This window comes from Anoplopoma fimbria, chromosome 19 (genome assembly GCF_027596085.1).
Source record: "Anoplopoma fimbria isolate UVic2021 breed Golden Eagle Sablefish chromosome 19, Afim_UVic_2022, whole genome shotgun sequence".
Lineage (NCBI taxonomy): Eukaryota > Metazoa > Chordata > Actinopteri > Perciformes > Anoplopomatidae > Anoplopoma > Anoplopoma fimbria.
The window spans coordinates 14,335,633-14,349,794 of NC_072467.1; the positions used below are offsets into that span (position 1 = coordinate 14,335,633).

General features: G+C 38.7%; 1 protein-coding gene across 1 annotated transcript in view; it reads right to left on the bottom strand.

Annotated features, from left to right (window-relative positions):
* The window catches only part of LOC129108280 (NT-3 growth factor receptor-like), a 156,936-nt gene extending 143,200 nt beyond the window's left edge, over positions 1-13,736 (bottom strand). The window contains exons 1-2 of the mRNA XM_054620015.1: positions 13,701-13,736; positions 8,798-8,869 (exon numbers count right to left, since the gene is read on the bottom strand). Of these exons, the coding sequence (XP_054475990.1) occupies positions 8,798-8,869; positions 13,701-13,729 (101 nt within the window). The 5' untranslated portion in view covers positions 13,730-13,736. The remainder of the gene's footprint in view (positions 1-8,797; positions 8,870-13,700) is intronic.
* Between the last annotated feature and the right edge of the window lie 426 nt (positions 13,737-14,162).

A 14,162-nucleotide genomic window follows, 5' to 3' on the forward strand; every position in this document is an offset into this window, starting at 1 on the left:
GGAGTGGAAAACAGAGTTAAATTCATTTTCAGATATTTCAGATCGGACTCATCATGTGACCATATTGCCCTCCAGTGGTCAATTGGTGATAACACATATCTGACACGCATAACCTCTGTTAAATTCTGTATACCAAATGTATGTAACTGAAATCCCATCTCTGCATCCATACAAGTGTGTAAGGTCTATTGAGCTCATAGTGAAGAAAAGTATGTGGGTTATTTGTTTCAAATGTTAGATTAGTCAATTCACTAAACAAGACCGCCGACACTAGGGACAAAGGAATCCCAAATCTTGGTAAAAACAAAGCCATAAAATCAAGCCACACCTATCTTGAACAGATAAAACCAGGAGATTTGATTTGTTCACTCTCTTATTCCTCTCTTATTCCTCTTATTCCTTTTTCCTTTTGTTCTTTTCGTTTTTGTCCGTGTTAGGTATCTTGTTAAGTGTTAGGGAGCTTCACACAAGCTCCCGTTATTTTATTTTAGAACAGCAGTTTTTGTCGATACTTTTCCTCCTCAAACTCCTTTGAGCATCTTAGAATCATTCTTTTAAGCAAGCCTTATTTTTAGCGGACATCTGTTGATCTCGTGAGACATCAACTTTAATTATTATCGTTTAGGCCAAAACGAGGTTAGTTGGAGAATATCAACGAGTAGCCTGAGTTATCAAACTATTCAGAGCTCCATCCCTCTCCAAACACCGGACCGGATCCAACGCCCGTCTTGAAGCAAGACACAAAGAATTCAGAGACTTTTGCCTGCTGACTGAGGGAGAACCCCGGAGACAGCGGAGAACCAGCGGAGAGCCACAGGTCCGTGAACCCTCAACACCACCCTCTTCACCTCCGACGGACCGGAAAGTCTGACGGCAGAGCTGAAACCACCAGGACCGCTGAAGCAACGGCAGAGACCCGCAAAAGGCATCTGGACCCCTCGGCACACAGAAGGAACATCTCAACTGTTCTGTGATCCAGAGTTGGTGTAGGAGATATAGAAGCTCTGAATAATAATATAGATTGACCAGATAGGAGAAAGAGGAGACCTCAACTTTTCTTCACTATTTGATATAATATTGCCTGATTATTTGAAACCCATTTATTCATGTTTTGTATTGTTCTTTAATTAATAATCCTGTCATCCATTCATTTAATTCCCTTTTTAATAAATTACCCATGTATCGCCAAGCCGTTGTCATATTGATTCAAGGTGGGAGCTATAAGGTCACTGAAATCAGGACTTACGCCTGAGATATTGAGACTGGATAATTTGTTACCAAATTATTGATCATATTTTTATTATTTTCTCCTATTAAGGAGTGGTGCGCAATTTTTACGTAAGCAATATTTTTATTTTAACGTAGTCCTTAACAACGCTACACAGTGCTATATGTTTAAGCAGTTTGGCTCTCTGACAATATGGAGTGACGCATCTTAACTTATGCCCAATGTTTTTAGATATGCAGATGAAATTGTGATCAAATAAAGCATAATGTTAAGAAAGTGAAGAGGTCATAATTATTTTTCTATCATTATTATACTTAACATTTCAATCAAACTCAATAGGCATAGGCCTGTTTCAAGAGAAATGAAGAGGGGGGAGAACGTCCAAGTTTCCTAGCAACACACAGAAACACACAAGCATACAAATGGACATACCCATACACAGAGAGAGATGCGAACACCATCTGCCCACTTCCTGCTGTTCGGGAAGTCTCGGCAGCAACCACGAAGGCCGCCCCCACGAGGAATACGGCTGAAGCCCTGATTGGCCCGCCGTTTTCCTCCTTGGAGACCGTCGCTATACACCAGGAGATGCAAGATATCAAGATGTAGAGGAGGTGAATGAATGCTAATGATTTTCTCACATCAGCCAATGTGCTCTCTAAATGTAGTATTTTACATTCACCCCAATGGGCGTTAATACTTAAAAGGTACATTAGTGATGAATTCTGCTTTAATGCAGCTTTAACGTCTCACTCTGTCAAAGGAATCTTATATCTAGTGCCAGTATTAAGTCATAACTTTGAAGAGAAGCGCTGAGCTTGAAGAGGAACTCCACTACTTTCTTTTTTTGCACACATATTTACATGGATTCTTGTCTGCATATGATGTTAATACATGATTTTCTGATAAACTCTTAGTGTGTAAAAACAGCCTTTTTCTGTTTTAAAATGAGCTTACATGTGTCTGCTTGGATGTGGATGTTCTGCTGGGAGAGAGGGCTCTATCGTTACCCTTTAATAAAGGAATTCAAATTATTTGCTCCACAGTCGGTTTAGTCATTCCAAAGGCATTAATATTCCATCAGCCGCAGTCACACAAAGCTGTACTTCAATTATCTCTTCATGGGGAGACGAAGACATGCGATGCATATTGCAGCACGGCACATGCGTCGCGGTTATTTGATGTTACAGGGTGTTAAATGATTAATGCCGTCTGTTTGTCTACAGGCTGCATGTACAGCTAGCAGCACTAATGAATAGTGACAAATCAACACTGTTCTTGCTCGTACTTTGATATTTCTACCACGCTGCACTCTTTTAATATTAATGAGTCTACGGTTATCAATGGCAGAGGAGCGTCTTATTATAGAGTTTGCTTGTCTTCTTGAATGGAACGTCACACTAAATCCACTTTTTTTTTTGTTATGACATGTACAGTGAATTCATTAAATTATCCACCAATTCAGGTCCAAGTTGAGATTGGTGGCCATGAACACAGGTAACTTCACTGTATGTTAAAATGCAAGGAGACCTGCAGCTGTCTTTTGACCATTAAGACTGTGAAAATTAACAATTATGTTAATGTTGCTGAATAAAACGCTGAGGCAGAATTACAGATTGTTGGGGGCAGACATTATTAAGACAGTGACTACAGTGTTGGTAAAGCAGCACGTAGAGCTATTGTGTTGCTGCATACAGTTTTCCTCCACATGTCGCTTGCCGTTCTTTTGGTCGTTCACGGAAAATTTTAGAAGCTGCAGTGAAGTGTTCAGTACCACACTGTATGCATGGTAGATTAACACCCTGTACAGTTGTAGTCGCAATGGGAGATGGGAGTATGTGTCTGGGTTTTAGTGCATTTTTGAAAACGTGAAATAGGCATGTTCATGTTGCTAAAGAAGGGGGTGTTAACTTGCTTATTAAGAGTAAATTACCTTATGTTTTAGACTTAATCAAATGCTTGAGTTTTAAATGTGTGCTTATATGTTTGCTCTCTCTTTAATTTGGAACATCCTGTATACACAATATGACGTTATTTTCTGCTCTGAGTAGAAATATGATTGATCAGATGTGGATATGTGTCGATTGGAAAGTTAATGTTAAACATGAATGTCACCTTGAAAACTTTATATATTTTGTAGCTGATGCATGCAGGACTATGTATCGATACTCAAGACTTTTAAGGTTATCGTCTGAAATAACCCAGTACCAAGTAGTATCAAAACGTCTCCAGTCAAACGATACCTGCATCAAATTATTTTTGTAAGCTTGCAGATCCGGTGTTCTTCAAATTTAATTTAACACGTGATGGATCTCTACTGCAGCAGCTAGAACCCATACAGCTGGGATTGCCCGCCTGCACACGGGAGCCGGCAGCAAGTTACCAGCTAACATAGGCTAGCAGCCAGTTAACAGTGCTAACAGCATGAACAGCACTTACAGTGCTAATAGCGGCAACAGAGCTAACAATTTTAACCCTGGGACAAACCAGAGAGTGGTCTATTCACGTTCCCGACAACGCAATCCCCCACCGTGGGTCAGGGGATGGCTTTGTCAGCAACAACCGCCGTATAAGTGTTGTGCAGTGCATTTAGCTAGCTAGTGGCTTGCTGCGATAGATTTAAAAAAATTAGCCAACCTAAAAACACGGCCCTGTGAGGCTAACTCTTTTCCAATGGAAGTTGCTGGCAGCACTTGCTACAAAAGTTGCTAAATCTAGCGAGAAAGTTGCCAACACGGACAGAAACATTACGAAAATTTCAACAAAATGTCTATGACCCTTTAGAATCTGAACTGTGGTATTGTGAAAGACTGGCTTGTGATGAAAGCTGGTGTTTTGTCCGCCCTTTTCATTTTTATTTTTTTTACACGCAATATTCTTCTTCTGCAGCTTCAATACAACTCGTCTTCATATGTCCTCATCTCTCTGACATGGTGACAACAGTAATTCTAAAATACATGGTGGTCAAAATTAAAACAAATCTTCCATTCATCTTCATAATGTGGAGTTTTCAGTTTGTTTTCTGTAAAATTATTTACTATACCCTTAGCATTAGGTGCAAAAAACATTTATTCGACTTATTCTCCTCTACATTCTTATTCAGTGTCTATTTCAATACACTGTCAGCTATTGATAATTACTTACGTGACCTGCCAATTGGCTGAAGAAGTTCATGCAAATGTCCTCTAATGCCCTAGATAAGGTCTCTCGCATGCTATTCTCGGACAGGGTTACTACTCCAAATACGCACGAGGTGAAACCATGAAAGTGACACAGAAAAAACAATCTTAAACATTATCTAGCTTTACTTTTTTTTGCACTGAGAGATTGTCAGTAACTTTCGGAGACAACTGGGGCAGCCCTGGATCGATCCAATCCAATCCAATAACTGGCAAGAAATGCTTTTTTCCAAACTGCGGTTGCATAGGTAGATTATTCTGGCAGAGAGGCAGAAAAGGGCATAATCTGTATGTAAACTATTCCTCTTTAAAACTTCAAAAAGCAGCTGATCATTGCGTCATACTTCCATAAAGGCAGGACAGAGGATCACAGTGGACTGTTTTTCACAGCCAACACGTCCAACAAACACACTCACACATGATTGTGTTATTAGACGTCATTAGTTGGGTGTTGGTCCCTGCTGGCTGCAGTGCTCCATTAAAGCCCCCCGACTGAAACAGGAGATTAAGTCCTGGTTTATGGGCCACCTCACCTTGAACAGGGCTTACTTACTTGGCAGCCCTGACGAATGTTACCTCTGTTCTGCAGTGGAGGTAAGTGGAGGGGAACATAAATCTGTGCAGCACAAGAATCACGAAGGAAATGTAATTCCAAGCATATACAGTAGCAGCACGCGCACCGTTTCCACGATTGCAGTGAATGTGTTACAATATAACGTGCGCTGACACACAGCTTTGCACAGGTTAATCCACTATAGCACTTTGGCTTGATGTGATGTAATGTCAGCAGCAAGTCAGCACCGTTTTGTAGCCTGTGGGCTTTAAAGTATAAAAAAATCTCTCATGATAAGCTCTGGTATGTCTTTACACCCTGACTGTACATCCTAAATGGTCATTGTCACAGTGGTTTCATCCATTAGTTTGTGGACTACAGTTTTCAAGCCTTGAGTGGGGCATTTTGGCAGTCGCCATCTTGGTTTTTTGGAGCAAGAATTGACCATATTTGGACAAGAGGGTGGAGCTGGCGAGGCCATGTGCCGTTAGAATCACAAACGCCAAGTTCCCAGCCACGGGCTTGGTTAGCATGGTGCATCCGTAATTCACATTACCTATGCTAATTTGGGCTATCAATAATAAAAAAAAAACTTGTTTGTCATGTTTCTTTTAGTACAATGTGTTAAGCTAATATGACAGATATGATGAGCGCTGGCACTAATACCTGGTTATTAGTGCTATAAAGTTAAAAAATCAAATAATAACCGAATTTCATTCTTCTTAAACATAATAATTTCTGCTTTGTGTTGGTCTATGGGGTGGCCTTTCAAGGAACTTTTTTTACACTTTAGTGTTTCTTCATTTCTCAGCCCCTAAGGTTGTTGCATACTTTTACACACACACACGCACACATGCACACTCTCTCTTGTGTCTAATTTAGCTGGAAATGTCTTGGTGACAGCTTGATAAGAATGAGCTGACAAAGAGTTTGAGTTGATGTAAATTACCATGGTCGACGGGTTTTATTAAAACACACACATTAGTAGAACAAATTGGCAACGTTTGGTGCTGGAGAATAGAATACTGAAGGCTAACATAATAATGAAAAGTTAACGTGGTAGATGCTGTATGCAAGTGAAAAAAGGGTGCTCTCTGCAGACAGATAGCGCTCCAACATTAACAACTCGATCCATAAGACCCATGTTTGTTCTGTCCCTCAAAAGTGACAACACCTTTCTGAGTTGTGGCGCTGACTAAATCAATCCTTTTGAAGCTAAGAGAAAACATACGTCTGGTTGTAAAACCTCCGCTCTGTCACTCCTGCTCTCTGTAATCACCTTTACTGTGTTCTCATACACCATAAAGTTTGTACATTGCTCATTTGTTGGTTTGAAGATGTTGGTTTTACATGTTTTTTTTCTGTTTGATGTCGGACAATTTGAAATAAGGATCAAAACATTTTTAAATTGAATCTACATGAATACATATTTTAATGTCAAAGTCAGTATAAGTGATTATAAATAAATAAAATTTGTGTTTACAGAGAAACTCCATTAACACTTAGTTCTTAATATGCATTATCTGCTTAAAGCACTATTTAATTATAGTATTAAGCACTCAAACATTCATTATGATTTCTAATAACAATCATAAAACACAATAGAGCATTTTATAATTATAATACTTCATAATTGCTGGTCACTCACTGACATTATTTTGTTAGGATAATAGTATATTAGAATTTTAAAGTTGTAATACATTATAAGTTTTTCTCATATCATTATAATACTGCTTTAAACTGTGATAATACGTTACTTTAAGTGGTCATGTTTGCTTTTAAAAATGAATTTTACGTTGAGTGTGGTTTTTTTCAGTTTACTACCTGAGATAAAAAAACACTTTCATTTTCACAGAGCGCTTTATACGACTGATAAGATGCTGTTTGCAAAGACTGCACTCCAATACAACTACGCATACACAGCTTTATCACTTTGTGTTTGTCACTTACAGGCGACTTTGACTTTAGACTTTAAAAGTGAAGAGAGATGGGAAGAATGGTACAAGGGTAGGATGAAGATAAAGGGAGGAGGCGGAAAGAAAGTATGGTAGAGTTGACAATCCTGTTCATATGGGAGCCATATTTGATTCATGGCAACACAGAAAACAGACCAGAACGGTTGATGAAAGATTTAATAACACACTGCAAAGTCCGTATAGATCAGCAGAAAGTCAGAATTCAGAAAAACTCACCGGATACAAGAGAACACCGCTCCCTTCTAAAGTTATCTTTCAACTCCTTAATGTAAAAAATATTTTGGATCTCCAACACTACCAACTGCAACCTTTGGAGTTGTAGTTATAGGTATTAAATAGAATAATATATTTTATTGTTAAAGCTTGAGCTGGAAGAAGGCAGGCTGTTCTTATGCTGCTCTAAGTACCTCTTTAACCCTGCTGTGTTAAAAGAGGTACTTAGAGCAACAAACCAAACAAGCATTAAAACATGACCAAAGCAGATCCACTTGAACAATATCACTTCCCATAAAAAATAATGGGGTGGACAAAATCAGATGAACACATACATTGTATTACAAGACAATACAATGGCCAAACAATAAACAATGGTTTTAACCCTCTGAACCCTAAAATCCATGTTTTCTGTAAACAACCGCCAAAACTACACATCATAATATTTAGATTTTTTTCTTTCCCACGGTCCTTGAACACGTCATGTGTGACAAATGCGTCAAATTGAAGCTTAAATTGTAATATTTCATCAAAAACATTTTATCCTACATGTCTCATTTAAAATCTTGCCCAAAATAAACTATTTGAATTAAACATATTCTGTAAAAAGCATTTAATTATGCCCTCCTCGGCGCAACTAGAAAGCCATGATTGATTTGGCTGAAACCAACAGTCACGTCACAAAAATTCAGTGAAACTTGGACTAAACTGCAGGCTGCTGAACACAAAAGGACAGGAGATGCATCAAGTAAAGGTTGTAGAAATGTAAATAGATCAATGTATATAGCACTATATTTTTGTTTCCAATATTTGTAACATTTGTGGACAGTTGGAACAATGTTGTTTTTCTAATTTTTGTAAATGTAATTTCTTTGAAAATACATTTTCAAAGAAACTCAACTTTTTTTGCACTGAAGACATGTTTGAGTTATCTTTACTTCTAGCCATGATTGTGCTGTTCCCATAGATGTGCAGGACTTTTATATTGCAGTGTCAAATCAAGGCCACAGAGAGTTAAAATGTGACAGGAGCGGAAAACCCCATGAAACTGCACGGGGTGGAGAGAGTTAAAGTGTTGTACTCTTAAAAGTAAGGCCTTGAATAAATCAAACATATGAATGAAATGAATTGCAGACTGCAGGGAATGCAGTGGAAAAAAAAGTTGGTGACTCTACAGCTTTTGGCAGGACTAACGCTGCTTAAAATAAGTGAAATTTATGATGATAATTCAGGCAGGCAGGTTTTCATGTAGACTATTTGGAGGATCCTCTCTGCGTCACAGTGATGCTCCTCCGTGTCACACAGCTCACTTAAACCTATTGCTCTCTCACTGGGAAAATCAGTCACGTCCCAACATTCAATCATCCGGCTTCCCGTTGGTTTGATTAATCAACAACTCCCAACCTCAGCTTAGTCTTTTGAGCTCAATATAAAGAAATAGATCAGTAATTGCTATTGGAATAAAGCTGACATTTGTTTTTGCTAAAACAATCTTCTAACATCCCTGTGTTTGTTTCCAGGATAAACACAGGGATGTTAGAAGATTTTCAAGAACAGGCATAAGTGGCTGTGTGCATTTGTGTATTTATTTATGTATGCATGCGTGCTGTTCATGTTTGCCTTTGTGTGTGTGTGAATGTGTACTCACATGTAGCGCAGGTGGGGGTTCTTGGAGAAAACACGAGCCTGGATGGTATGCAGGTTGCTCCTCGTTATAGTCCTGCAGCAGACAGACACAGAGGAGAGAAAAACGTCAGCTCTGTCACTCTGAATTATTGTCAGTTAAGGGAGAAGAAGAAACTGACAGGAACAATCACCCAAGAAACGAAAGAAGGAAAGATTTGCTATCAAAACAAAGTGACTAATACTTTATTTTTTTTTTTTTTTTTTTTTTACTTCCATTTTGGACATATTACATGATCAGTAGACATCTAAATGGACATTAAGAAGGTAACTTATTTGTCAGTTATAGCCCCACCCCTGGCGCTGATTGGCTAATTGTTAGTCGTGCGCAGTGCTCGACATGATTGCTGTTTCAACTGAGAAACCGGTTTGGTGGACGGATTCAAAGGTCTGGACCACGGCAATCTCTGGTTTTGAAAGGTTTGGCCAATGAGGTACCGCCTAGAACATGCATTCTCTCTAATGGCCATAAGGGGACCAATCCTCTGGTTGCAAAAAAGATTGTATAGAAGTTTATGTGAAGATGACTCTACTTCTCACTTGATTTATTCCCTCAGTAAACATTGTAAACATAAGTTTATGGTCTTAATCTTCAAGTCTTTTTCAATGCAGCATAATGTTCATTTAGTAAATTATGGTCCAGTTAGAGTCAAATAGACCATAAAGCAGAGTATGTTTTAGGGCGGGGCTACCCTGGGTTCACTTTATTTTTTGCTCTATGTCCAAAACCAAATTACTGCGCTCTATTTTTAAGTATGTTGAGAATTAAGACTTAAGTGAGTCCTACAGTCAGCCAACTGTTGCCAATTAGTGCTCTCTGTATCTCCCACAATAGCTCCTTTGGATATGAAAGTGAAAACGGAGCTGTGGAGGATCCTGCAGCTCAGTTTTAATCAGCTAGTTGTAAGTGGGAGAGGAGCCAGTGTATGTGCCCAGCTGGAGCATTGGAAACATTCCATCCAGAACAGTGTATAAGCTGCATCACCCCCTCTCAGAGTCAGTGCGACTAACGTCCTTCTGTTTCTCCTACTTTCTCTTCTTCTACTATATTAAATGCCTGTTTTTAGCCCTCATGTGATCTCAGTCAATGTCACACATTCAAAAAATTGTGGCACCTGTTAAAAACTATGATTCAGAAATGCCACTGATATAGCATAAAATGTTAGATCAGGTATTGGCGAGTGCATGAGTCAATGCACCCATCCAATATCATGTTATATCATTTATCAGCTAATTAACAAAGCAACAGCAAGACGTGTCACTTGCTACTGGTACCAGGTTTTTCATTTAACCTTTCCTGGTGTATTTTGAAAATCGTCTTTTGTCTCTCGTTTCAGATACTTCCAGCCTGTGTGATTCTCTACCCTGCCCTGATTAGTTTCACCCGTCCCCCATTACCCTTCTGGTTGAGTACCTTTGCTCATGTGTACAGGACTTTGTTTTCATCAAGTAAAGTCTATATAGCTTAGCTCTGCTCCCCTGTGTTGCTACAGAAACACTGTCAAGGGAAACAAAGAGGTAAATTATCACTAACAAGGCCCTAACTTACATAGATAGCAGCTTCCTTTGTGTAACTGAAACCACTGAAGCCTCATATTAGCTTCAGCTGAACATTAGAAGGGATGCATTGTTCATTTTCTCCCCATTGGGTTTGTTGAGCTTTTGACCTCATGCACATTTTCCACACATACAGATACATATTGACACATGTTTAGTTTCAAACATCATATCATCATCATATAAGTTAAGTTAATACGTTTATAGTTTATTTTCTTTGAGTTATCAGTGCTGAAGGTCCTGCTGCTAGAAGGACATCTTGTCTGGCCGAGCAAAAGTTGTCCCTTTTTAAAGCCGAGCTCTTAAATCAGAATGTACCAAGTGCCCACAACATCGTGGGGGGAAATTTCTAGTTGATTTTGTTGATTTCCTCAGAGTATATTGCTTTGGTTGTTGGTGCTTTTGTTTGGGATAATGCTAGTATACTTTATTGTTTTGTTATATTTGTTGCTTAGTTGGTAACGTTTGTCTTCATGTTACCCCTTTGGCTCAAAAAATGGCCTGATCAGCCATTGTACATGTTCCCATCTGTCTTTAGTTTCTTGCCTTTATTAGGTTTCAATTTATCAATTTATTCAGTTTTTGGGTAAATAAAACATTGTTTTATGAAAGGACCGGGTTTTGGCCAGGATGGACAGGAGAAATGATAACAGCCACCAAAAAGTGTTTCATTGTACATGTAGATGTGCGACTGTTGTATCGAGATACTTAAAAAAATTGTACCCAGTGACTTTTCATATAGTCCCATCAGCAGCTCAACATTTTGACTTATTTAATACTTTGATTTAGGACCAAATGCCTGCAAAACAATCTAAATATCAGAATGTTAGCATTGTCATTGTGAGCCCCCTTAGCTTTAGCTAAAAGAACCACTGTGTCTATGTACAGCCTTGTTTTTGTTTGTTGAATTGTATCAAGTCTATACGTTGTTCATGACCAATGATGCCCTCTGCAATGTTTCAAGATAACAGTAGAATAAAAATAAGAAAAACAATGGTTGAACAATCCATTGACTGATTGACATCTTGCAGTTTCTGATTTCCATTTTTTCCATCATGTCAGGCTGCCATCGTCATCACAGTGATGAGTTCAAAGCACTCTGAGAAAAGTAGAGGCTACTAGATTTCCTTTCCTTCTCTCTTTCCTTTTTTCTTCAGCTGAATCACACTAAAGGATCTTTACCTGACAATTATTTTATAATCATCCCTTCTGGTTGAAATGACACTGATGACTGACATGCATTTTGATGAAACTCCCGACTGAACATTAAGCAACATTATTACACTGAATGATCCAAAGTGTTGAAATGACTACATTGCTGTTGAATTGTTCACAGCTCCTGCTTTTTATGATTGAAGTAGTTTTAATGTATGGCACGGTGCACATGGCGGTTGAATCCACCAAGTTACTTTGAAGTGCATTCCTCTTCGCAAGCACAGACAGCCAATGTTAAGAAGCTCTTAACATAGTGCACCCGCTCTTAAGTGCTACTTTGTGAAACGTGTTCGAAAAAGGCTTTTAACTTCTAAGATTAATAGTTATCTGGAAACGTCAAACACCTTGTTTGACTGACAACAGCAGCTCCCTTCTAACCTCGCTGAGTGATGATTTCCTGTTTTATTGCAAATACTTGGCTGTGATACAAGTTTTAAGAGACAAGGAAAAACTAGATTCTATTAAACCTCTTGAGCAAAAATATATTTTTAACAATATCTCAATTAATTATATATAAACAGGGCCATTCAAAATCATTTGACATTTGCTAAACAGTGTTTCTAGTTAGCTAGGTAACTAGCTTGTCCTTCTACAGAGCGACGGGGAATGAGGCAGAGACTGTTGGACCAACATGCCGCTGTCCACCAGCCTGCTGTTTGGCTCATTTTCTGCAACCACTTTAGCATTGAAGCATGGTGAAATAAGCAAGCTGGCTAACTAGCCAGATTTCCACTAGTTTGATAGCTAGCTAGCTAATTCCACAATACGTACACGAATGCAAGTGTAGCGTTTAAGTGCTGTGGAATAAGTAAGCTAGCTAGCTTGTTAGTTGTAAGCTGGCTAGTTAACTGGTTACATAAAACGAGACAAACTAAGTAGTCACTTATCTGGTGTGGAGTGTGTGGATGAAATGTTTAGTTGTATGCTTCGTAACAATACTAAGCCACGGCTTGTAGTAGTAGTTACTGCCAAACCTCACCTCAGGAAGTCCTGGACTGGCCGTGAATTGGTTTGTTTTATACGGAAGTCAGCCCTCTATGATGGTTGTAATGACAACGGTACACGTAAAAATGACTGCCACTTTGACCATCCAGCTACCTTTGTGTTATGTTATTTAGAGGGCGTATACTAGACCATCTTATTATTCAAGACCAACATTTTGGAGAAGGAAAATCTGTTCCTTAACAGCAAGAAGTCTGGGCAGCTTATTGGACTATTTCTTGAGCATTACAAAGAGATACAGATGTTTTTCTTGAAACTTCTTTCAACCACGCAGGAAATGTTTCATGATCTTTCTTCTCATCTATCATTTTCTATTCCTAGAACATATACTTTTTCAATAGTCAGAGGGTTTTTGTTAGCTTAGAATTAGCCCTTCATATCTACATAGGGAGCAGGTTGTCTTTGAATGCACCATGTTGCACTGCCATGTTTCTACAGTAGCCCGGAATAGACAAACCAAACGTTGGCTCTTGAGTGAGCTTTTCGCTTTCTTACAATACCTGATGGCTACCTATAGTTCTCTGACACGCTTGTGAAACTGCTATAACGTGATCTGCTAAACCTTGGTGAATGCAAAACCATGGTACCTCTAACCGCCATCAGACTTCTGTTGCTCCTAAAGAAGTGTTATTATGGTATGTAAAGCCTCTGAGCAAGGCGAGCTACATTACAATGGTTTTGCACTCGGCAGCTCACGTCACTGCAGTCTTCTAAAGGGAGGGTTGTTGCTGTATTTGTGTATGCTATGTGTTGTAAAATTAAATTACTGCAAATCAGTTGAAAATAATAATGACAAAAAATATGTCTATGTTGCATGTAATAATATAGAATATATACTGTTGTACCGGTATTTCTACATTTCATGCTTCATTTCATATACAGTAGATGCTCAGAACTCTTGACAATATTCTTGTCGTTTCTCTTATCTGTACAAAACGTCTTATTCACAAAGGTGTTTTAGGCATTAGTGTGATAAACAGGAATGGAGGGAAGTATTCCAAGCCAAGCAAGGAGACCTTATCCGTGATATGCATTAGAAACATTGTAACACTGCATGAACAGACAGACACATAGCAGGGTGTGGTGCTACTTACAGCCTCTGTAAGCCGGTGTAGAGCTCCATGTCCACATCCCTCAAGGTCTGCAGACCAGTCCAGTTCTCAATGTGTCTGAAAAGTAGGACATAACAAAACATATTAGTAGTCTGTGTGGATTATTCTGCCAATTATTTTTAAAATGAACTTTAATTAGTTATTGTCTGAAATTCTCAAATTAAATATTTTTTGAAAAATGTAAAAAAAAAAACGATTTCAGAGAAAAGCAGATCAAGGGGTCTACAATATGCGTTTGAAGGATATATCCAGGATGTCAAAGGGATTCAGTAGTAATAACGGTTTAAAAAGGTAAAGATGAGGTCAAGGTGTTGAGAAAGGTGTTGAGGAACAACACTGCTCCTTTAAAGCCAGGTAGGTTTTTATTTATTGTTACAATTATCAAAAATGCAAATACTACACTATTATTGGCCCGTCTGTATTTGATGAGCGGTACTTAGCGAA